Source organism: Leopardus geoffroyi, chromosome A1 (assembly GCF_018350155.1).
Source record: "Leopardus geoffroyi isolate Oge1 chromosome A1, O.geoffroyi_Oge1_pat1.0, whole genome shotgun sequence".
In the NCBI taxonomy this organism is placed as follows: Eukaryota; Metazoa; Chordata; class Mammalia; order Carnivora; family Felidae; genus Leopardus; species Leopardus geoffroyi.
The window spans coordinates 118,654,183-118,680,096 of record NC_059326.1 but is presented as its reverse complement, the minus strand read 5'-3'; the positions used below and the strand labels follow the sequence as shown (position 1 = coordinate 118,680,096).

General features: G+C 41.4%; 1 protein-coding gene and 1 long non-coding RNA gene across 8 annotated transcripts in view; one reads left to right on the top strand and one right to left on the bottom strand.

Annotated features, from left to right (window-relative positions):
* LOC123605457 overlaps nt 1-7,131 on the top strand; it is a 30,751-nt gene extending 23,620 nt beyond the window's left edge. The window contains exon 3 of the long non-coding RNA XR_006715771.1: nt 6,796-7,131. This is a non-coding gene — a long non-coding RNA (uncharacterized LOC123605457). The remainder of the gene's footprint in view (nt 1-6,795) is intronic.
* ARHGAP26 (Rho GTPase activating protein 26) overlaps nt 1-25,914 on the bottom strand; it is a 423,740-nt gene that overhangs the window by 141,682 nt on the left and 256,144 nt on the right. For all 7 annotated transcript variants that reach the window (XM_045492297.1, XM_045492321.1, XM_045492304.1 and 4 more), the window contains exons 15-17: nt 15,661-15,748; nt 13,967-14,025; nt 12,349-12,454 (exon numbers count right to left, since the gene is read on the bottom strand). In XM_045492297.1, the coding sequence (XP_045348253.1) occupies nt 12,349-12,454; nt 13,967-14,025; nt 15,661-15,748 (253 nt within the window). The remainder of the gene's footprint in view (nt 1-12,348; nt 12,455-13,966; nt 14,026-15,660; nt 15,749-25,914) is intronic.

Sequence of the window (25,914 nt, the reverse complement as noted above, 5' to 3'; positions counted from 1 at the left end):
TAGGAGATCTACCAGAGAATTAATATTTGTGCCAAGGCCTATACAAAAGGGAATGTGTAAGGCAAAAAATAGTGTCTCAGCAAACACAACGAATACCTGGTACTTTTACCCATCCAGCATCCTTTGAATAATGACATCCAGTTTTCCTTGGATTACCCCTTTCTCATTATGTGTGGTTCCACCAAGAATGTCAGTTGAGAACCCCACTACTGCCTCACTAGAGAAGCGGGGGCATTACTCAAGAGAGGGTATTAGAACTCTCTTTAACTAGGAATGTAAATCTGCATGGAATCCCAAGAGAGATTCCAGGTGGTCAGAGCTAGGACATTCCAAATGCAGTGCTCCAAAGGAGCTACCCGTGAGTTCCCTGGATATTTTCCACCTCTTATTTTACTTAGTAGTTAATAAATATTTATGAGTGCCTCCTACTACGTACAAAGCACTGTTCTAGATGCTGAGGATATAGCAGTACAGAAGCAGACCGAAGTCTCTGACTTCAGGGGCTTACATTTCAGTGAGAAGAAAACAACAATAAACAAGTATATAGAGTATATGAAATAATGATAAGTGCTAAGGAAAAAATGACACAATGCTAGCAGAGGGGAGCACAAGGGCTGGCAGTTACCATCTTAGAGCAAGGCCTCATTGAGGAGGAGAACGAGGAAGGTGAGATCAGGCCTAAAGATTCAAGGGCTGAGCCCTGGGGCACAGCAAACAGGACTAAAAAGGAGCAGCCAGAAGGGAAGAGGAAAAACAGGAGAGTGTGGTACCCTGGAAGCCAAGTGAGGAGAGCATTTCAAGGAAGAGGGAGTGAGAAACTGTGAAAAGCTTCAGAATGATCAGGGAAGGGAAGTCTGAAACGGATTTAGCAACACCAACATGACACTTTTCAGTGGAGGAGTGGGTGTAAAAAAGCCCATGTGGAGTAGGTTCAAGAGAGGATTTGGGAGCAGTAACACAGACAACTATTTGAGAGATTCTGCTGAGAAGAGCAGAAAGAAATGGGGCGGTATCTAGAAGGGGAGGCAAGAGCGGGAAAGGTGGTGGTTGTTGTTTTTCGTTTGTACAGATCACAAAAATTACAACACGTGCTGATAGGAAAGACTCAACAGAGACTGAAAAGTTGGTAACGTAGGAGAGAGAGGGGAAAACTGTTGGAACCAAGTCCTTATGGACGCAGTCAGGAAGCAGTGCGGGGGTGTGTGTGTGGGGGGGTGCCCTGGGTGGTTCAGTGGGGTGAACATCTGACTCTTGATTTCGGCTCAGGTCAAGATCTCATGGTTAGTGAGTTCGATCCTGGAGTCAGGCTCCACACTCACAGCTGGGCGCCTGCTTGCGATTCTCTCTCCCTCTCTCTCTGCCCCTCCTCCACACCTATACATACCAGAGCTCGCTCTCTGGCTCTCTCTCTCAAAATAAATAAATAAACTTAAAAAAAAAAAAAAAAAAAACAGGAATCCACTCTATTGCCCCAGGGCAGGGGTTGCCTTTAGGTAAAAGCACAAGACTATTCCTCTAGCATACCTGGATGAAAGGTAGAAACAGGCACAGGTGTGGTAGCTTCTGGAAGTTCTCCTCATTTCTCAGTAAAATAGGTAGCAAGATCTCAGACAATCTTCTAAAAGACTGAAGGGCACAGGAACATGGAGTTGGAGAGTAGGATACCAGGCACCTCAGGGCCCATGAGGTTGCTTTCCCATGTCTGATGGTTCAACTCTACTTTCAGTTATGTGACTGACCCAGAATACTTGCATAAAACACTTCTTTTTTTATTAGCCACAGTTGACTTCTGCCGTTTACAACCAATGACCCAATATAGCAGCTCTTTCTTGAGGCCTAAGGTCATCACATTTTCTCACTTACACTCGGACTTTTATAAATTAGTGATCCTATTCTATCAAATCCTGTTATACTCCTAAATGCGTAGAACACAAGCTTGCAATACAGCAACAGGCCAAACAATTTGGGTTCCTCTACCATCAACCGCACAGAACCAAGAAATAATGATTTACATTTATCCCACCAAATTGAAAACAATAAAGGAGTATACTAAACTACTGCAAGAAAAACTTGTCTATACCTGTGAGAAAGCAGAAAAGATGGACACCAAAATTCAAACCACCTGACGATTTCTTCAAACCTTCTTTTTAAGCTGTAAGAGTGTCTACCAAGACAGAATGAGGATAAATACATGTACAACTTTCCTCAGAGTACAGATTAATACCTCAATACAGACTTCAGTAACTCAGAGGGAAATCTGTGTCTCAAGTGTACTACGGGGTAACCTGGAGGCACAGAGAACCGTTTTCACAGAGGATGGTGATGTTTAATCTGGGAATGGCATCTGAGAGGGCAGTGAAACTGAGTAAGAACTAAGGGAAGTCAGACTCTCCCACAAAGAGAAACATTTTGAAGATCACAAAGAGGAGTGGAAATTTCCAGACTGTGCAGACTAAGATGAGTCTTCGTGATATAACGTGTCATTCCCCTCCAGGAAATTAACATTTATTAAACTGCAGCACAGACAGCTATTTCTGAGATGAAATCAGCCTTGCAACATTAAGAAGCAGCAGGGTGAAGGTGAGTAGTTGCTCACCTCCCATAGAAATCAACCCAACAGAGCTTCTTTCTAACAGGTGCACTGTTCTACAGGGCATTTGACTCACGAAGAGCACTGAATACTCACAGGGAAGTGTGAAGCCTGGTGTAAGGTATGACCTGAAAGCAGGAATTAACAGGCTCTTTCTCCCGGATGACCTTGCGAGGAAGGGTGAGAGCCGTGGTCAGCCCTTTGGGCCAGATGTGCACAAACCACCACCAAAACAAACCAAGGCAAAGATGAGCGCGCGCGCGCGCGCACACACACACACACACACACACACACACAAAATTCTCCCAAGTGGACAAGAGCTGCGTGTGCTGTGTTTTTAGCACCAAGCCCTAAGGGATCTGCTGGCCAATAATGGAACTATGAAGAAAGGCCCATCCATCTCCTGGGTAAGAATGACTTGTTTTGGTTTAATTGCTTCAACAATTCCCCATCTTCCCTCACTTTAAAAGGCACAGCTCCATGATCCTCCTCCCCCCACCCCCCAATTCCTCAAACAGATTGTACAAGTTTACAGTTATGGTGGGTGTGCTATACGCCAGACACTCTTCTAAGAGCTTCATGTGGATTAATTCATTTAATCTTCATAACAACCCTAAGAAGGCAGGTGCTATTGCTGTCTCTAGGCTTCCCAGAAAGAAGAGTAAAATAGCTGAAGGCTTTTATAGTTTACCTCTATATACTTTACTAGGCGGTTCTCAGGAGGAATGAACCAGAGAAGCCAGCCACTGGCTGGTCCAAGCCCCAGCACTTGCTCTGTCTCTTGGAACCATCTCACGAGTGGCTAAGGATTACTGTTTGGAATGCCCAGCTCCCTCCCCTCATTAGTCAAAGGTTTACCCTCGGCAGTTTTAAAAATATACATCCCCCTGCTTCCAGGTTGTGCAGGCAGAGATGCCATTATGTGTCATGCCTCCTCGGGGTGGGAGTTAAGAGGCCGGAGGCACATGGAATGGGCATGAGGTGACAAGCCACCAAGCTCTACCTGCATGAAGCAGGGTGCAGCCTACACAACTGGTTACTGCACTGCTGGCTGAGGTACACACAGGAGAAGCCAAAAGGATCTGATGTGCTAATTTAAAAGTTCCTGACACTATTATTCAATCTCCATTTTCAGAGGAAACTCGGGCATAGTGAAACAATTCACGTAAGGTTACAGAAGGGACAAGAGCAAGACCGGGTTGTCTGGGTCCAGAAATGGCCTCTTAGTCACTGTGCTCTCACTGATGAACTTCGACTGCCTTGTGGCAGCTGCCAGGTTTGAGCCACAACAGTTGTTTAGAACTGGTTAGGAAACCCGTCAGTGTAAGAAAATAAGTATTACAGATAACGCTTACCATTCGATGCAAAGAGGACACAACAAGAGAGGGCATCAGCGCCCCAGACAATGTGAGTCAGGCAATCACTGCTGCTCAGCCACAAAGAGAATTTAACGAAACCGATCCTGGGGCTAATGCAGAAGTCTGGCTCACCAGAGCAGAAATAAATGAAAGGGAGACTAAAAAGACAACACAAAAGATCAAGGGAACTAAGAGCTGATTTCTTGAAAAGATAAACCAAAGAGACAAACCTTTAGCTAGATGCATCGAGAAAAAAGGAAAGATGACTCAAATTCAGAAATGCAAGAGACAAAAAAAAGGAAAGGAAAAGGAAAAGACAGACAGCTGGCTCTGCTAAAAGTTGGCAAAGAAGAAACTAAGTCATGTTCTTGTTAGTTAACACTCTCACTTTTGTGATACCCCATAATAAATGGGAGCAGCCCCTAAGAAAGGGAAAAAAGATAGCATCCTTCTCTTTGCTCCTCCTGGAATTGGAGAGGGAGCTCCATGGCTTACTCTGGGTTCGGAAGAGGAAGAGGTACATCAAAGAACAGGAAAGTCATTGAAAAAATTAACCCAACAGAAGTGAAACAACTCAGTACGAACAGGAGACCCAAATCAAAGGCGCTCCAAGACGCCGTGCAGTAACAGCTTGAAGCCAAGCATTTCCCCTTGCAGAATGGGCGTTTCTTATGACGCGAAAGATTTAGTTCCTTGAATTCAGAAATGTCGCTGTTTTGGGTTTTTTTTTTTTTTTTTTCAGAGCAAAAATTTCAACTAAACTTGTGTCTTGCCTTGTCCTAACCCTAAAGCCTGGAAGGTCACAGAACAGAGACACCTTTGAGTTGAAAGTAAGTGAAGGTCTGGCAGCGAGGCTGAGTGAGGATAGAGCTCTGATTTTTTTCCTATGCTTCCATTAATTTAAAGTGCTAAGTTGCCTGTTTGCTTTCAAGTATGTGGTTGTCCTCTTTGCAGTGTCACTTTAAATGAACTTTCCTTACACTCTGCCAAAAATAGCTAGAGAAGGTCCTTTGAGAATCCCATTCTTAGTCTTAAAAAAAAATACACTCCCCCCCTCCCCCAGCCCATACACATAAACAGGCCCAGAAGCACTTCTTTCCACTTCTTCCAGGGACCTCCAATTTATCAGAAATAATAAATATTTCAGGAGAAACACAGAGCTGGTCAGGGAAATAATTCTCCCAGCCCATTTCTGCTTGTTCATTTATTTATGTGATTGTCCAGTATCAAGCCTCTCTTTCAGGATTAGCAGATAGGCAGGCCAGGGACTGAAAATCCAAATGCCTACCCCATGGCCAGGCAGGTAGGGGGCACAAGGGACAACAGAGACAGCTAGGCCCTGGTGCACTGAAGAAGGCATGTCCAAGGCATTAGGGCATGGACTCTACCCACTTGTAGTCAACTGTGAGCAAAGAGATCTAAATTCTTTCAAGTAAAATCACCCCAGTTAAAAATGTTGGAAACCTGTCCAAATTTTATAAACAGCAACATGTGGAACCACAATACCAGACAGAACACATGTATGGGCTGCTCCGGCTGGAGGCCCTTGTTTGCCACCTCTAGGTAAGACACAAAAGATAAAGGAAGACAGACTGCCTGTCCCTTGGGAGCTCACAACCTAATAGGAGTGAGAAGGCAGACACTTGGTAAACTTCCACAAGGTGCAATGTAATACACACTAGAAGGGAGAAATGAGCAAAGGCTATGGGAGTTGAGGAAACTGAGAGGGCACTTGAGGCAGAACAGATTCTTGTAGTCAATGGCATTTGAGTTAGGGTTAAAGAATGAGGTAGACTTTGGCAGGCAGAGGCTAGGGAGGGACCATTCCACACAGAGGAAAATGAACTGAAAGAGGCAAAAAGAGGGAGCCGGGAAGGGAATGTTTGAGAAATGGTCAAGAGACCCTCCATGCCTCTACCCAACAAATACGCATGAATGTCTACGTGCACTATGCAGCAGGGATGCAGTGGTGATGAGGGACACAAGATGATGCCGCTAAGTGTGAAAGGGTCCGATGTGGACACAGCCTTGGAGGCCATACCCAGAGCGGTATCTTCAGAGCAATGGGAAAGCTTCCTTTGAAGATTTTTAAGCAAGGGAATCCCAAGTTGAGATCTGTAGAGTTCCAAGTTCCCTGGCTGCAGAGTGTGCATTCTGGGGATTGGAAGTGAGCCAGAGCAAGGTGCGAGGAGGCCTTTGCAAGCAGTCTCGGAAACAGATGATGCCAGCTTGGACAGGGGGGTGGACAGCTTTAAGAGACAGAAAGGGGTTAAAATCACCAGAACTAGCAGTTCAGGGTAGGATTCAGTGAGACAGAAGCCAAATGGAACTGCAGAATGTGGTCAACATGGCTCCATGGGGGTATCAGGGTATACCACCAGTGAGTGGCTCAGCAGCCAAGCAATTCTGTACTGGCAGCAGCGGGTGGCCAGTGGTTACTAGCGAGAAGAAAGGCTTAGGAGCCAGGGTGTATGGCGGAGGGAAGAGCGCCAGAGAAGCTCACAGGAGCTTTCCGTCTTAGAAAGTCATCATCTCAAAAGTACCATTTTCTTTTAAATGTGCTTTGTAAAATTCCACAGCTATTTTGTTTGGACTAGTCTTGATGGGGAAATAACTAGCTCTTCTCACATGTTTAACAGCTCTTCACTAAACTAAATCTTATCTTTTAGACTCGGGATGGAAGAAGAATCAGTATTAGAGTATCTATGAGATATATGTTAATGCCAAGTATCCATGCACACTTCCTTTTATTCTAACCCTTTCTTAACTTCAGAAAATGCTAGTTAACCATTATAGTCCATCCTCCTTGGTGCCAAGGCCTAACAATGACTTTCTTTATAACCACAGGCATTTGCACACGAACCCAATTCACTCTGCTTCTAGATCATGAAGGAAATATGAAGACATCCTTCTTGATTTGCAGGAATGCCTGGAAGTACTCATACTCCCGTCACAGGAAGGTGAAAACAGCCAAGCCACTAAATGCTCAACCCTTGATAACTTGTGACAATGGAGTCTACATATTTTGCTAAGGTCTCACTTGTATGCCAAGCATTTGCCCCGCGATATTCTTTCATGATTTCTGCCATCTACAGAATTTTGTCCTTTTTTTCAAGACCACAACAAGTAACATATCATTCAAATAAACATGAGACAATTGGGTAATGACCAGAATAATAGAAATCAGCAGCTGACAATGAGACTAAAGTTCATTTTGCCCTCCTCATTTCTCTCTCACCTTCCACCCCCTGAATCTTGTAATTTTAGTGTACGTGTGCCCACACTGCAGATGTAGTAGTCTCCCCTCCCAAATTGGCCTATGTCTAAATCGAGTTAACACACCATGTGAGGATCATTCAATAGCTTTAATGCTCTTTGTTAAGTGTTTTTTGTTTTTTGATCTTTTAAATTTGTTTTAGAGACAGAGAGCAAGCAGAGAAGAGGGGCAGAAGGTGGGGGGGGAGAGAGAGAGAGGGGGAGAGAAGGAGAGAGAGGGAGGGAGAGAGGGAGAGAGAAAGAGAGAGAGAAGGGGAGAGAGAGAGAGAGAAGGAGAGAGAGAGAGAAGGAGAGAGGGAGAGAGAGGGAGAGAGAGGGAGAGAGAGGGAGAGAGAGAGGGAGAGAGAGGGAGAGAGAGAGGGAGAGAGAGAGAGAGAGGGAGAGAGAGAGAGAGAGAGAGAGAGAATATCCTGAGCAGGCTCCACACCCAGAACGGAGCCCAACTCAGGGCCTGATCCTACAACCCTGGCACCATAACCCAAGAGTCGGACACTCAGCCAAATGAGCCACCCAGACACGGCAAATGTTCTTTTATCAAGACTTTTTACAGTGAGCAATGTGGACTGCTGATTCAGAGCTCTGCTTTTATACTGATATCCAGGCCTCTCACATATGGCCCAGGTAAGTCCTGTTTGGTATAAAAAATCACGGTGGCCCCCTTCCCCTTGCTGGAGATTGCTTCAAACCAATGAGATGTGATGGGAAGTCTGCTGGAGAACTTCTGAGGAAAATATCATCATAGCTCTTAAAAAGAGAAGCAAAGAATAAGTAATGCTCTTTCTGCCTCTGAACAACCACAGATGTGCAAGGATGCAACACAACATCTTATGACCCTGACGTAGCCAACACAAGGAGGCTGGCTAAGAGCAAGACCATAGAAATAACCTGAGTACTTCATGAACCAAGAAATTAACTGACCTGTAGGACTGATTTTGTGTAATGAGAGACAGATTCCTTTACTGTTTAAGCCATTTTGAATTGGATTTTGTTTCTTACATCCCAGAGCATCCTAAATGATACACTACCTCTTTGGAGGAGCAAGAAAATGCCTCTACCCTTTTGACAACATCCTAGCAACAAAGGAATGGTGGCTTCAAAAAAGGAGAGACTGAGATTGATTTCTCAGTAAGTGCTTTGGAAAAACCAGCTGTGAAAAGGTATTTTTAACAGCCACTCCTGATGCATGGAGAGTCCTTTGAAATCCTCCCAATGCAGCATAAACACTGTAATAAAATGACGATGAGCCACTATGAATGGTATGTGTGGGGATATACAAGATACTTGGAGTCATCATAATATATAAACATGAGGAAACCACCATGAAATTTGTCTTTATTATTCATCTACTCCTATTTCCTTGTACAATTCTAATATGGGGATGTTCTTCTCTTTTCCACCCCTTCTACCTGATAAAGACACAGAATCACATGATTAGAAGGGAACTCAGAAAACTGAGGCTCAAGAGGTTGACTGATTAATTTCCACAAGGCCCCACAGCCAGCTTAGTTTTCTATTATTAAAAATGCTTTATGCATGATTTTATTTTTATTTATTTATTTTTTCAGTTAGGGCTTTTGTATTTTTTTTTTCAATATATGAAATTTATTGTCAAATTGGTTTCCATACAACACCCAGTGCTCATCCCAAAAGGTGCCCTCCTCAATACCCATCACCCACCCTCTCCACTTGATGCATGATTTTAAAACAAAGTCATTTGCTGAAACTCAATTTAATGCAGTGTCAAACTGTAAGGATATGGGAAATCAAAACTGGATTTTTTTTAGTAATTTCATTATAAAAATCTCCTTTTTAAACTCACTTCTTGGAGGTTCTTTGTCCTATTTCCTTTTAAAAAAAATTTTTTTTTTAATGTTTATTTTATTTCTGAGGGGCGGGGAAGAGAGAGAGAGCATGAGCAGGGAAGGGGCAGAGAGAAAAGGAGACAAAGAATTTGAAGCTGGCTCCAAGCTGTCAGCAGAGAGCGTGATGTGGGGCTTGAACCCACAAATGGTGAGATCATGACCTGAGCCAAAGTCGGATGCTTGAGCCAAAGTCTAATACTTGGTTAAACCCCAATCCATTCCACTCAGTGCCATTTCTCTCTCCTAGAAAACCCCTGCATGTGGCCCATTCTCTAGGCCAGTGGTTCTCAAAAGACTCTTTGCATCATAATTACCTGGGAAATGAACCAGATGTGCAGATTCCCAAACAGAGTTCAATTTAGTAGAGCAGGGGTGTGGTCCCCCAATGTCAAGTGTAAACACAGCCAAAGTGAGTCTAACTGTGCTTTGAGGGCATGTGACTAGGCACATGACTCCAAGATTGTATACTAGATTCCAGGATCCAATAAGAAAACACCTAATTATCATAGATTTAAGCTTTAACAACAAAAATGTGTGCATAGTTGCCTGTAATTTTTACGTTCCCCCTGAGGTCTGAAACAAACCCAAGAGCTCTATGATTTGGATGTTCCCTGGTAATCATTTGCTTGAAGGCTTTTTGAGTTTGTAACTATATCCTCCTCTAAGACTTTTATCCCCTCTGAACACATTTCTACATGGGATTAAATATAAAATGTCTTAACTCTCCCTCCACAGTGAAAATAAATCACTTTTGGAAAGTATTTCAAAAAAGCACTCTAAGAAATACACAATACAAAATGTCTTCCCTTTGAATCAGACTCCTGAGAGGCACAGGGCAAATACAGTAGGTAAGGAGAGAAGTAAACACGAGTTTTCCAGCAGATCCAGCCCTGAAACCAAAACTTAGGAAGGAAGCTGAGTGTTAAGTAAGTGGACCAGAGGAACAACAGATGAGGCATATCCGAGGGTAAATCTGAAACTGAGAAAACTGGACTAAACAGACAAACTCCTTATTCCAAGTTAACTTGCCTCTCCTGGTCAATTTTAAAATGGGACAGTGCTGTAAATGAGCATACAGCATTTAAGTGGAATCTGAGAACTCCTCTGGGTGCCAAAGCATTTTTTCAGAACTAAATAAATACTCCTTACTGGATTCAGCAATGCTCATTTATACCCATCTCCTCCAAGACACTTTAAATCCCCATCTTCTGAGACCAAGAACACAGCCTGCTGAGAACCTGAGTCTATGTGTTGTAACATCAGCTCTGAGTCACTCTGCAGTCTCTATGTAGATTTCTTTTAACGATTAAATGAACAACAACAAAAAACCACATAACCCCATAGAACCAAAGAAAATCACAGTGAGGTATCAAAAACGAGGCATAATGCTCCATAAATGCTATACTATAACTAACTCCAACAACAAAGTTGGTTTAAATTCCTTAGAAGGCAAAAAGTCAAGGTCAAGCTGTCACTTCCATCTTATATTGTATTCCTTGTTAGTTCAGGGACAAAGATGAACTGAACTTAATGGGGTTGAGAGTGCTGAGTTGGACAAGAGGAAGAAAGCAAACTACCCTGTAGGAGATAAACAGGCTCAGTCCTCAGGGCAGTTTTACAATGGGCAAATTCAGTACTGGCTCTGCTGGATCACCATTTACTCTCCATCATACTCAGTCCAATTAAGCTCTCATCACAACTCCACAGCTTGAAAAGCCCACCGCTGTCAGCGGGTTGCTAAGCCTTCTCCTCCAGCTGCTCCCAGGAGGCTCAAAACCTAGTGGCCATACAACAGCCACAAGGATCCCCACACATACTTGGCTGGAGTGAGTATCCAGAACTGCCCGTTTCAGTAAAGGCCCTTCAAGTGTGCAAAGTTTTGCAATTAAGATCTAAAACAGCTTTTCCATTTAACAAATGCCTGACTGGGTCGTGTGGAAGAGGCACCAAACCGTCATCTCCGAGCATGTGGAGTTACTTTTGGAAGCCCAATTCCCATTATTTTAAACACACTTCATCAGAATTCTTTGACATTTTTTGGGCATTCTCCTTGTAAGCTTACATGTTCTCTGCTATGCTTAATTGTTTCTGAACACGCAGTTCCAATACGGCGCTGCAAGAAATACATGTGACCAATAATGGAGCAAACCTGGACTCTGCCTAATTGCTTCTGACCAACATGCTAAACACTCTCGTTTCTTCATAATTAAGATCTGCAGAAATCTTCATGGTAACACGTACACTCTCTCCCCAAATGGTAGGATCAAGTGCTTGGTAGAAATATGAAAACAAACCGGTATAATCTTCCTCAGCTCACTATCAACTTATCCCAAAGACCTGACTTAATGGCATGAGGAAAGTGTGGGAAAGGGCCAAATGTATAACACATCAATCAGTTCAGTAGAATGTAGGGCTTAATGGTTTAAGTTAGCTGTTACACTCTGTCTTTTTTAATACGCCAGTCTCCAAAGACATTCATCAACGTCAGTGGAAGGTTAGAACATACATACATGTAGTCACTGACACAGCAAGGGAAGTCAGGAAGGCCATTCCTAAAAGGGTCCAGCAATAGCAAGTACACAAATTCAAAACCATTCCAAGAGCAAATATTCTTAGCAGGAAAATCAGGCCTCTCGCGGAATGCTTTGATGATCTTGGAGGGGAAGTGGGCACTTGCCAAATTCCTTTATTCCCTAGGCTTTAATACATGTTACTTTTCAAATCAGTGACATTGTAGTTAAAGGGGAGCCTACTATCCATTCATATGACAGGTGAGGAAACTAAGGAATTGAGAGGTTCTGTGGCTTGTCCAGTACTCATAAAGTGGCTTGTTAAGAACCATCAACTCTAGAACCCAGGCCTCTTTACTCCAAATCCCAGGTCTATAAACCCACAACATATTCCTATTTGTCTCTGATTATCACAAGGACAGCGAATTCCTGGAAACTCTGCTTGTGACCCAGTTATCTCAGATGACATATTCCTGTTTGCCCTTGATCATCACAAGAGCAAAAGCCCCCTGACAACTCTGCCTGGTGGCCCGATATCATGGGCACTTCCCCAGCCTCCTCTGCAAAGATCAGCTGGCATTTGGTGCTGTTATCCACTGCAGTGAACATTTCACACATTTCTTTCCTAAGCCTCCGACATACCTGATGCAACAGAGGGAGAGGGAAACATAAGCAGCATTGAGACCAGCTTTAGCGCTAAGACATGAACTTCCTAGGGATGATAAAAGGGCAGCATTCGGTATCAAACCTACTTTGCCAAGTGGTTCATGAGCAGCTGTAACATCTGCCTATTTTTCTCTGGGAGCCGATGAACAAGGCTATGGATTTCAGAGACTCGAGACTCCTGGTTCTCCAGTTCTGCAAAGGAAAGAAGGAGGTAGTATTTGATCAGTGTCACAGGCAAATCAGATTACAAGACAAAAACAAAGGAAATCAAAGGTTGGGCCCTAAGAGACCAAGGACTTCTCAAAGGTTTAAGATCCTGTTCTCTGCACTCATGACTAGGTCTAGAAGTGTTTTTAATGATGCTTCTTGTAGCAGTTTATTAAAAAAAATGACCGTCAGAGAAATCAAGCCAAAATGATGACAGGACGAAATGGAGCCAGTCAATTGCACACTCAGAGCAGGCAGAAACTTGGTAGCAGCTGGCTTCCTAGAATGACGGCTTCATTTCAAGGAAGGGAGGAACTTCATGCGCTTGTCAAATGATAAACAAATTGTACATGAACAACATTACAAGGGTCTCAAGTATCAAAACAACGCCTCAAGATAGCATCCAACAAATCAAAGGTAACGTCCGGTTGTTCTCAATTCATGCATGACAACCAACCAGCCTGGTAGAAGAAATGGCTGGTAAAATATGTAAATCTTCCTGCCAGCCTGTAATCTCAATCCTGGCCTGCCATGGCTCGGCTGACTTCGGGCAAGTGGCTTCATTTCTCTGGGAGACAGACTGATAGTGCTCACCACACCTATTTATAGGACTGATGTGAGGTTTAATTAGAGAATGGCTGCTACAGGTTTGGAATTTCTCTGAGAAAGAAATCACATAAACATGATCTTCACTCCCAGCTTTCTCTCAAGTCTTTCTCCTCCCTTTTTTAAGGAGACAACTTGAGAAGATAAGGCCATCAGAACACTAGGTATTAATCAATTAGGCCAGTAGTGGCTACCAGGGTAAATGGACTCTGAAGGCTTAAAGGAAACAGAGAGAGGCACAGAGACTCTCGACATAATAACACGGTGGAGACTCACGCCAGATTTAAATCTGATAGAGAATCTTACTGCTCCTTACAGGAGCCCTGCCCCACGTCGACAGATTCCAGTATATTTAGGGTAGCTTGCACCTAATCCCTATGTATTTTAATACCAGTGATATGACGCAAGGGGCCTGGACGATATAGCTGAAGAATGATCATAAGCTGTAAATGGAAGCCATGATGGAAAGAGGACTGGGAAGTTATATAAATGGTGTCATATTCAAGGAAACACTTCCAATGCTCAATTTAGGTAATGTGCGAACTCTGATTCATTCTGCAAAATGCTACTCAAGGGCTGGGAAACAACCCAAGGAGTTAGAACTCCAATAATCAAAATTAGAAAGCCAAACTTGCTTTTCTCTCTTCCCCCCAACCCCAAAACACACTTCGGAAGTTCCTCTCAACTGTAAATTCAACATGGTAGCAAGGCCCTTGATAATCCTAGTTTAGTTTCATCTCTATTTTGTGTCTACCTCATGAGCACGTATGTTGGTAGTTTACACGTAAAATATAAAGGGTAGAAAGTATTTATTTTGGGATACTGACTGTTCTTTGAAATAGAAAAATCTATCCCTTTCCCCCTTACAACTGTGACAAAAAGAAAACCTACTTGCTGCTTTGATGAAACTTCTTTGAAACTGGTACATCATGAGTGGTCCCGGAAGCATTCTGGGATAAAAGGATATACACAAGTCAGCTTCATAAAAACAATCACACTACAAATCGTGGCTTAGATGCTGCCCAACTGTATAGAGACAAAGATCAAGGGACACAACAGCAACTCAGCTTAGTCCAACTGACTTTCCCTTTTGAAAGGGTCCTGAGATTTCACATGATATTTTCACTCTTTCTTTTCAAAGGGAATGGATGCAACTATGTTTCCTAGTTACAACCAGGAAAGTGCTAATGTGAAAGTCTAGCACAAACCAAGAGATTTCCCTTTCAGTCGGTGACTCACCCATTGACAACAGCCTTTTAAGAGGTGTCTAAGAAAAAGGCAACTAACTAAACATTTGCAATTACCTGTGCTTAAACTCTTGTCTTCCCCAGCAGCTTGTTATTACAATCAGTTCCTCTGGAAACACTATGAGAGACTTCTGTGTTTTTGTGACCAATTCACGACCGAGTGTTTCTCCAGAATGCCAAAGGGCTAGATCCCCTAACGTTAGGCAAGATATAATCAAATTTTATCTGTTTTTTTTTAATGTTTTATACTTACTGTTTATTAGCTAATTACTATCAACATCCACAAGGTAAGTGCTAAATACAAACCTCTGTAATATAGTTTTGTATAAACTACAATGGTAGTATTTGTGGTATGAATGTTTAAAGAATATGTTTACTGAGTATGCTTAACTGTAAACTTCAGCTTTTTTTCTGACAGTCCAAATAAGCTTCTCAACACACTATAAATTATTCTTGGCTCAGATTTTATTTTATTCTCATTGGATCCCCTCATTTGACTCTTGATCATCACTAGCATTACATCTTACTCATGACTTCAAGATCCTTCCATCAATTCCCCAATAGCCAATAAAACCTGCATCACTCATTCCTTTCCCATTGCTCTCCTTGGTTTTTGGGCCAAATGAATCTTCGCAAAACGTGAACAAATGCTTTTGTAATTCATGAGTGTAGTTCTCTTCTTTGTTGAACACTGGACCCTCCCCTAGCCTTCAAGTCCGTGTAAGTTTTGGTCACTTCATGAAACCAATATGAAGGCAGCTTGACTCACCCATTCCCTTAATAACCAAGGGAGGGGCAGGGATGTAGGATGAACAGGACATATATTGTTAAAAGAAAAGGAGTCTCTTCAATAAAGGAATGTTTTCCAACGTAAGAGAAGGAGTCAAAAGGGACACCCGTTAAGTTCTCATATTCAATGGCCAATGTCAGCAACACAGTCAATCTGTACAAGGCACAAAACCACCAAAATACACAGGACATGTAGTCACACTGTCAACAGAATGAGATATGCGGTTCCTTCTTTTCTTAATAGATTATTTGGGGATTTCAGGAAAGAGCCTATTTTAGGTTCTGTTAAAGGCTGATTCTCATAGTGGCTTCTCATAAAAAGCAAAGCTTCTTGAATCATTCAATGGCACCATCGCACAATGGCACCCCATCAAGTACAGAGGACTTACAACTGGTGTGACCAGCTGAGCTAATTGCACCCACACATGAGCTGTTTCCACATCTCAGACACCCACCCAGCAGCTCTCTGGAGGCTGAAAATAAAACTGCTTTCTTCCTGATTGCATGATAACAAGCTGGCACCCTGCCCTGCAAATGAAAAGCCCCTACCTTAGGTAGGTCTTCAAAGCACTAGTGATCGTCTTTATCTCCCATTCAGCACAGATATCAGTCTCCGCCTCAGAAGCAGTTTTGGGGTCTGAAAAGAAGAAAAGACCATGTGTAAAGAGGAGCAGAAAATACAGCTAAACACAAGAATGCTAAAAACATTCAGCTTCCCTATTAACCAAAGAAATCCAAATTAAAACAAAAACAGCACCTATTTTTTTGTGGGCTAAGAACATGGTTAAAAATGCAAATGTCTATGGACAGCAAAAATGCAGTGAAATGATCCTCTCATAAATTGCTGGAGGCAGAAGAGATAAAATGCAATCGTTTTGAAAAGCAATTTGGCAATATGTATCAAGTCATAAAAATGTTTATACCCTTTGAAGCTGTAATCCCACTTCTCACAATCTGGCCTCAGGAAATAAGATAAAGCAAGATTTAAGTTACATACCCCAGAAATGTTCAATACACACTAATGCTTTTCAACAGCAGAAAAAAATTTTAAAGGAGATAACCTAAATGTTCAATGATGGAAGAATGATTAATTTTGGCATGTCTCCCCAATGGAATATTATGTTGCATTTACATGATAATGCTAACCATGTAACACTATGGACAATGCCTAGTTTATCATGCAATATCAAGCAAAACACAAAAAAACAAAAACAAAAAAACACACCAAGATTTAAAAGTTTGTGAGAAAATTATATGAATAAAGGCTGAAAGGAAATACTCTAAAATTAAAATAGTGATTCGGTTAAAGTGTTAGAACTATAATCGTTTTTATATTTTCTATACTATGACTTTATTCCATTACTTTTTTGAAATTTTATTTTTTATCTTTAAAAATTTATATCCAAATTAGTTAGCATATAGTGCAACAATGATTTCAGGAGTAGATTCCTTAGTGCCCCTTACCCATTTAGCCCACCCCCCCCACAACCCCTCCAGTAACCCTCAGTTTTTTCTCCACATTTATGAGTCTCATGTTTTGTCCCCCTCCCTATTTTTATATTGTTTTTGTTTCCCTTCCCTTATGTTCATCTGTTTTGTCTCTTAAAGTCCTCATATGAGTGAAGTCATATGACTTTTGTATTTCTCTGACTAATTTCATTTAGCATAATACCCTCCAGTTCCATCCACGTAGTTGTAAATGGCAAGATTTCATTCTTTTTGATTGCCGAGTAATACTCCATTGTGTGTGTGTGTGTGTGTGTGTGTGTGTGTGTGTGTGTGTACACACACACACACACACACACACACACACACATACATACCACATCTTCTTTATCCATTCATCTATCGATGGACATTTGGGCTCTTTCCTTACTTTGGCTATTGTGGATAGTGCTGCTATAAACATGGGGGTGCATGTGTCCCTTCAAAAAGCACACCTGTATCCCTTGGATAAATACCTAGTAGTGCAATTGCTGGGTAATAGGGTAGTTCTACTTTAATTTTTTGAGGAACCTCCATACTGTATTCCAGAGTGGCTGCACCAGTTTGCATTCCCACCAGCAGTGCAGAAGAAATCCTCTTTCTCCGCATCCTCGCCAACATCTATTGTTGCCTGAGTTGTTAATGTGAGCCATTCTGACAGGTGTGAGGTGGTATCTCATTGTGGTTTTGATTTGTATTTCCCTGATGATGAGTGATGTTGAGCATTTTTTCATGTGTCGGTTGGCCATCTGCATGTCTTCTTTGGAGAAGGGTCTATTCGTGTCTTTTGCCCATTTCTTCACTGGATTCTTTGTGTTTTGGGTGTTGAGTTTCATAAGTTCTTTATAGATTCTAATCACTTGTCTGATATGTTATTTGCAAATATCTTCTTCCATTTTGTTGGTTGCCTTTTAGTTTTGCTGCTTGTTTCCCTTGCTGTGCAGAAGCTTTTTATTTTGAAGATGTCCCAATAGTTCATTTTTGTTTTTGTTTCCCTTGCCTCCAGAGACGTGTTAAGTAAGAAGTTGCTATGGCCAAGATCAAAGAGGTTTTTGCCTGCTTTCTCCTTGAGGATTTTGATAGCTTCCTGTCTTACATTTAGGTCTTTCATCCATTTTGAGTTTATTTTTGTGTCTGGTGTAAGAAAGTGGTATTCCATTACTTTTATAAGTACTTTTTTAACCACCGTAAGCCAAGAAGTGCAATGGGGACCAACATAATTACAATGGATCCTTATCATTTCTTGTCTCCTCTTGTGTAGACTAGTAAATCAAGGTGTGTATTTTAAAGGAGCATGTATTATTAAGGGAGGACCACTCCTATGGTTAGTCTTCCTGGGCAGCCCATAGGTAAATAAAAATAAGAGGCAGAGGCTGGGGAGTGTGAATGATTTCACAAACCAATAGGGCCCCACCTTACTGCTGTTGACGTGGTCGGAAGTGATGTCTTTCAGGAAACTGAAGACAGAATCCAGCTTCCTCATACGCAAGACTAGTTAGTGATTTGCCTCCCAACGCTCGCTCCTGTTTCCTTTTGCACAGTGCCTCATGTTCCATCACGCTGTTATTCTTCTCTGGTTCCTACTGCACGTGCCTGGGGGAAGGCTCCAGCTTCCAGGGAGCTTCAGGATAAGATTTAGACAGACCAATCAAATCCCAGCATCTCTCTGGCCTCATGGCTGGTTCAGGGATTAGCCCAATACCTAAGCCAGCTGCATCAGAATGAACTTCAGGACCTTTCTGGAAGACAAGGGGAAGCCTGTCTGCTATTTCCTGTTAGTCTTCTACCTGCAAGGTTATCCAACTGTGCTAGGTGCCACCATCTAGATCCTTAGAGTCAAGTCTGACAGACGAAGCCAGAGACGAGAGAAGCAGAGACAGGTGGTCTGGATGATATGGGTGGAGTCTGTATATATCGCCATACTTTTTTAGTCATATGGGCCAATAAATTCCCTTTTTCCTTAAGCCAGGGAAGGTCAGGTTTTTGTTTTTTTTGTTTGTTTTTTTGAATAATCCAAAGAGACCTAAATGATACAGCAGGTGAGCAGAGACAGCCACTGGACTCTTTTTGGACAGTCTCAAAGGAAAAAGAGATTTCTCCTACAGAGTCAACAGCCATTCAGCTGGAAGGAGGAATGAGTCACAGGTGGGCACAATGGATTTTCCATTTACTGGGAAAGAACCCACTTTCATTCTAGTAGGAAGAGGCCAAAAAATCATGAGTAGATTAAGGATTTAGGCTCTAATCCCCAGGTAAGGGCACAACTCCAGCCAGTACTGACTGCTCTCAGTATGTTCCCCTGATACATATTAGATGAGATAGAAAAGACCCCAGCTTATCAACTCTTTGGCCCTTAAAGGCAGCAAATGCCTTTTAGGGTTTGCAGGTGACCCTGGGCATTAATGAAGTCTGTCTTGCCACACGGAACAAACACTGAACAACCTAGAGAGCGCAATTTTATTTCTAGGGTCACAGAACGGTCAACTCCAGAGTTCTATCACAGCAAATTTCTGAAAAGTGAACCCCAATGTCCAAAAAGTCTGCCACTTTAATTCTTTTCTTGCTTTGTCATCTCTTACTCCCTTAATGGTTTCTTCCTGTGGAAGAGTATGTACCAAAAAACTCTGCTTAGCCTGACCTTTTTCCCATCCCCATCCCTGAGCCACATGGAGGGCTGCCATAGCGCACGGCTCCTGGACGCGAGACAACTGTTACTGTACATTATTCGCAGGAACAAACCAACGTCTACCCAAGGAGAGAGCACGACACTAAACGAGCAGCAGCTGGCAGGTCTGGGAGTTATGAACTGTTCCATGGGACCACATTTAGCAAACTAATGATTAGCTTCCACTTATTCGGGCTCTGTAACCATAGGAATATTGTGTAACATTACAGAGAGGAGAGTCAAATTACAGCCCGGCTAAAGGGCTTTTTATAGCACCGAAGAGGCAAGGCTCATAACTTGAGGATGTCCATTTTAATTTAATATCCAAACTAAATTGAAGACAGCCTCCCAAACCACCTCGTTTTCAGAAAGTGCTGCCAATTTCCACACCTGCCTTACCGATGCTCCCCCTTCACCTAGCAGAGCTTCCTGGTGGCATCCGAATATGAGCCAAGGACGTAATTACACTTTTCTTCTGAACTCAGTACATGTCTCTCCACCATGTGACCTCACCACTGCAATGCATGGTAAACCGACCTGAGCTAGAGGAGGAGACCAAGGTACAGAAAGGCAGCCTCTGGGGAAAGTGAAACATGAGTATTTCTTCCTGAACCTACTACCACGTGAATTGAGAAAAATAGGAGACAGACTGGAAGCAGTGGTTACAAGCACAAATCGTCTCAGAAATGTCATCTTGATCAGCTCCGATATCTCTGTATATGCACATACAAGCGCACGTATAAATACCTACAGCTTTTTAAAAACAAACCGAAGTACACTGTACATGTCACTTTGTACACTATGTTCATTTAACAGAATCTTAAGAAATTGTTGCTTATTGGCACATAAATTTATCTACCTCACAGTCTGTCCCTGCACCACAGCTGATGTCCTCTGTGAGGCAAATGAGGCTGTTCCCTGGGTTTTGCTATGAGAAACAGCGATATCAACTACTGTTTCCTTGTACCTGTCTTACATTTAGGAAAAAAAATCCTACAAGTGAAATTTCCAGTTCAAGAAGTACACGTATTTTTAAATGTGAAAGATATTCCTCAACTACCCCTCAGAGACTGTCCCTTGAGATTTCAGAGTGACTCCTTCCCCAAATCATTGACAACAACATCCAAAACTTTGATGTTAGCTAAACTGAGAGGTGGGGACAAAAAGGTCATGTTTTTAATTTGCCTTTTTCAATGAGGAAGAAGGTTGAGAACCTTCTATGTGTGTTTTTGAAATTTATGGGGTATACTCACCCTTTTTGAGCACCCACTTCCATTTGTGACAAACGTATGCAGTCATGTAACGACCACAATCAAGATAAAAGTCATTTCCATCACCCACAAAATACCCCCGTGCCCTTGTAAATCAACCCCCTCCCTCCACCTCCAGCCCTGGCAACCACTTTCACCAAGCCTAATACTTTTGAAATCTATCTGAGCTGTTATATGTACCAGTGGTTCAATCCTTTCATCACTGAGTAGCATTCAGTTTACAGATATGCCACAATTTGTTCATCCATTCATTGGGTGATGGACATTAGGTATGTTTCCAAGTTTTTACTGTTAGGAACAAAGCTGGTATAAATATTTACATACAGGTCTTTCTATGGACTATAATTTCACCTCTTGGGTCAATACCTAGTAGTGAAACTGGGTAAAAAATGGTAGGAGTAGGTCATATAGTAAGTACGTTTCACTTCAACGGAAATCGCTAAATTGTTCTCCAAAATGGGTGGGTCATTTTGCTTTCCTACAGCAACCTCTTCATAAGCATGTGATATGGTCAGGTGTCTAATTTTGAAATTTTAGCTATTCTAGTAGGCATGAAAGGACAATTTATGTTTTAAATTTCCTTTTCTTTAAGAACTAATCATGGTGCTCATCTTTTTATGCACTTTTTGGTCATTTGTAAATTTTCTCTGGTAAAGTGTTCAAATCTTTTACCCATTTTTAAAACTGAGTTGGTTGTGTTCTTATTACTCAATTACTTGAGTTATTTTTAATATGTTCTGGATACAAGTCATTTACCAGATACACATCTTGCAAAACTTTTCTCATCTGTAGCTTGCCATTTCTTTTTCTTAATATCTTTTAAAGAGCTTAAGTTTTTTATTTGGCTCTAGTTTATACGTTTTTCTTTTATGTTTCCAGTTTTTTGTATTCTATTTATGAAATCTTTTCTAAACCAAGGTCACCAAAATTTTCTGTTTTCTTCTACAAGTTTTGTAGTTTTAGCTCTTAGAGTTAGGAATATGATCCATTTTGAGTTAATTTTTATATATAGTCTAAGACAAAGATTTAATTTATTTTTCTCCCATATGGATTTTCTCCCCCCAGTACCATTCGCTGAAATGACTATCCTTTCCCCACTGAATTATCTTGATGCCTTTATCAAACATCAATTGAGCGGGGTGCCTGGGTGGCTCAGCTGGTTTAAGCATCCGACTTCAGTTCAGGTCATGATCTCACACAGTCCACGAGTTCAAGCCCTCCATCAGGCTCTGTGTTGACAGCTCAGAACCTGGAGCATGCTTTAGATTCTGTGTCTCCCTCTCTCTCTGCCCCCCCCCCAAATAAAAAACATTAAAAAAATTAAGCTTCCTTTAATTAAAAACAAAAACAAAAATGATCAATTGACCCTATATGTGTGGGTCCTATTTCTAGATGCTCTTGTCTGTTCCCCTGATTTTTCTGTCATTCCTTAGGAAATACCACGTGATCTTACTCTGCTTGTACAAATGTTAGTTGTATTTTCTTTACTGTCTTTAAAATCTTCTCGAGCCTCTCACATTCTTCATCTCCACAACATCTTTAAGGAAGTTTATAAACATACACTATCCACTATGTAAATTAGACTTCATTTATCCTATAGGTAATTCTTTCAAGACTAGATTTACTATGTACCAACGTGATAAGTAAATTTGTATTTTCTGATTATATAAGTCATACATCTCAATAACTTTCATATTTTTTGTATGTTTTTATATCTAGTGCCTAAGAATCCAGAGTATCCAGGCGTGCCCAGGTGGCTCAGTTGATTAAGTGCCCGACTTCGGCTCAGGTCATGATCTCACGGTTTGTGACTTCAGGCCCTGACTCTGGCTCTGTTGCTGACAGCTCAGAGCCTGGAGCTTGCTTCAGATTCTGTGTCTCCCTGTCTCTCTGCTCCTCCCCAGCTCACACTCTGTCTTGCTCTCTCTCAAAAATAAATACACGTTAAAAAAAAAAAAAATAAAAAAAAAAAAGAATCCAGAGTATCCACACCCACTGCTATACTAAGATCCAAAAGCTCTTACTGTGATAGATCCCTGTATTTTGAGAACCTGCCTGCAGCATTCCAATAAGCACAAGTGATGGTGGGATGGGCAGAGAGGAAGGTGGGCTTGCATCTGGGCTGTTACCCGAGAACTCAGGATTATGGTTAATAGCAATCAATCCTTCATCCTAACAGTCTACAATGTCCCAGTCCTGCACCATCTGTCTGTTCTCCTTTACTGATGGGTAAAACTGGAATGAATTGCATGGCTCTGCTGCTTCCGTGAGTCTACAGTCTTCAAAGTCTGGGGCTGTTTCCAATCATTACTAGGCAAGCCTTCAGATCTCAGAAGTTGTCATGAAGAATGACATAAAGAATCCTATTTAGGATTTCTTCTGAAAGAAGTCTTTTCTTGTTTTATTTATGCTACTCTGTACAAGGACGTGGAAAATGAAGGGCACAGAAAAAAGAATGTCTGTCTAGACATTCAAGATCTCAGGGGAGTAAGAAAGGACAGCTCATGGTGGGGATCAGAAATCTGTGGGTGACGCATGCTATTGTAATTTGGTGCTTTAAACCTTTGCAGTTTAACACCTTCCAGGTGTTCTCTGTAGCACTAACCTTGCTTTAGACATTAGTTAAAAAGGAAAAAATTACAGAATGAGGAAAAAAAAACCCACATCAACACAGAATTTGAATTCCTTCACCACCATGGTGAAATACTAATCAAGATGCACAAAAAAAGGGAGATGAAGTATCAACAGCACAATTAGGTTCACAGTCAACATTCTGCCTGTCACCAGAGGAATATCCACTAGGCAGAACTCAGTGAAGTCCTGAGGAAAATCGACTTGCAGGAACGACATGATAGGCAATGGCCCTCCACACAGATATGGGGTACACTTTAAGAATTTTTGCTGACATATAAAGAATCAGGAGAAAAACAGACTTCAGAAAGATTAAAAATAATTAAGATAAGCTTTTTCTTTAAAGATTGATAATTGCAGGATAATGAACAAAAAAACAATTTATTTTCCTTTGGAAAAATATGTGTAAAAACTCCTTCATCAGACCCCAAAATGTATAAAGGACTGACTATATGGTGATACTTAAAAGTAGTAGAGGGGGGAAGAATTTTCTCATTATACAATTATAGGTCAATCAGGTAAGTATTTGAGAAAATGGAGAGTTTCCATTTTACATAAATATATTCTTGATGGGTTTAAAGAAAACAAAAAAGTTTTGTAATCCTAGAATGGAGATCTTTTAAGGCAAAATTCATCTAGAAAAAGGACTAATTTCATAAAAGACTGGACTTTGTTAAAAATTTTAAATATTCCTAAAAACAAAACCACAAGTGCCATGAATAAAGTTCAAGATAAATAACAATCTGGGAAAAAAATACTGGTGACATAGCCTCCATATCTAGAAAGTTCTTACCATCACAAGATGGATGCACCAATAGAAAAGCAGGCTGAGAACACAAAACAGGCAATTCAACAGAAAAGAAATATAAATCTGCAGGAAACACAGGGGAAGGCCCAACTTCACCCAGAATTACAGAAATGCCAAGTTAAATAAAAAAGAGATACATTAAAATTGTATTTATAATTTACATTCAAAAAAAGTAATACGAGTACGGCAAGGACGTGAGGTACGTGGCGGTGCGGTCTGCCGTCTGCTGAGAGGAAATTCGGGAGTATCAGTTAAGGGCCTTGAAAACATGTACATACCCTGACCCAGCAGTTCAACATCTTTAAATCCTAGGGAAATCATTCAACATGCATATGTAAGTTAAAAATAACAACAGCCAACATTTATTTACTAACATGCAGAGGCTCTCAACTCAGCCACCCATATGCATCTTTCGTGTAATCCTCACATTATTGCAGAGGCAGGAGTTATCATTATAGATGATGAGAAACAAGAGTCGACAGGTTTAAATAATTTATGTAAAGTCAAATGAATAAGTAGTCCAACTGCAACTTGTCTAACTCTGAGATATATGCTCTTAACCTCTGCATCCTCAATGGGGATGTTGACCTGAGTTTCTAGAATGATGAAAAATTGCAGTCAGCCTTTGTATCCAAGAATAGGAGGCTGATTAAAAAGTTGCATCTAGGGGCGCCTGGGTGGCTCAGTCGGTTGAGTGTCCGACTTTGGTTCAGGTCATGATCTCACAGTTCATGAGTTCAAGCCCCGCATTGGGCTCTGTGCTGAGAGTTCAGAACCTGGAGCCTGCTTTGGATTCTGTGTCTCCCTCTCTCTCTGTTCCTCCCCTGCTCACATGATGTCTCTTCTCTCTCTCTCTCTCTCTCTCTCTCTCTCTCTCAAAAATACAGATTAAAAAAAAAAAAAAAAGGGCATCTAGAGGTGCCTGGGTGGTTCAGTTGGTTAAGCATCCAACTCTTGGTTTCGGCTCAGGTCACGATCTCACAGTTCGTAGGTTCCAGCCCCGCTTTGGGCTCTGTGATGACATTGTGGGACCTGCTTGGGATTCTCTTTCTCTTTCTCTCTATCCCTCCCCTGTCGTCACTCACTCTCTCCATCTCTCTCAAAATAAATCAACACACTTAAAAAAAAGTTGGATCTACACAATACATGCAACCCCCCCCCTCAAAAATCATACTCTAGAAGAACTTGAATAACATCTGAAAAGAGACTGTAGTGTTAGATGGAAAAAGCCTATTAAAAAGCAATATACATGCACAGTGTGATTCCAACTTTATCAACGTTTTGAATTATAGAATATATTTTAAAGGTATGATAAAATGGTCAATGAAATTCTGATCTGCAAGATTTTTATTTTCTTCTTTCTACTTTTTGTATCTCTCCAAATTTGCTATAATCACCACTCAATTTTTAATGAGAAAAAATTATTTAAAATTAATACAGAAACATACAGGCAGAGAAACTAGACATGTGATCAACAAGCACAGAGCTGATTTGTATTTAAAAATGTTGAGCTAAAATTTGGAAAAATTTGTCTTAACATTCAGGGGAGAGGGGAAAACAACAGTTCACACATGGAAGAGACTATTTCTAGGACCTGTGAGTATCCCTTAGACTTTTTCACTCTTCACAGACTAAGGACCCCCACTGCTGGGAGAATGTGATCAAGAGTAGTTCTGGTAGGACACTAGCACCGGACTATACCACTGTACATACTACAAGAAATTCCAACAAGCTCTCTTAAGGAATCCTCATCAAGAGAAATAAAAAGTTCTCAAAGCACTGGCTCTTAAGATCCCTCTTCCAACCTCAAGCTCCTCAGTGTACCAGGAGTACATAAACTCAAAGTGATCAAAACAATTCTGTTTTTCCTTATTTCTAATCCATGCTTTCAATAATAAAAACTCACTGTTGCACTTGTGAGAGACCTTAAAAATACTCCATAT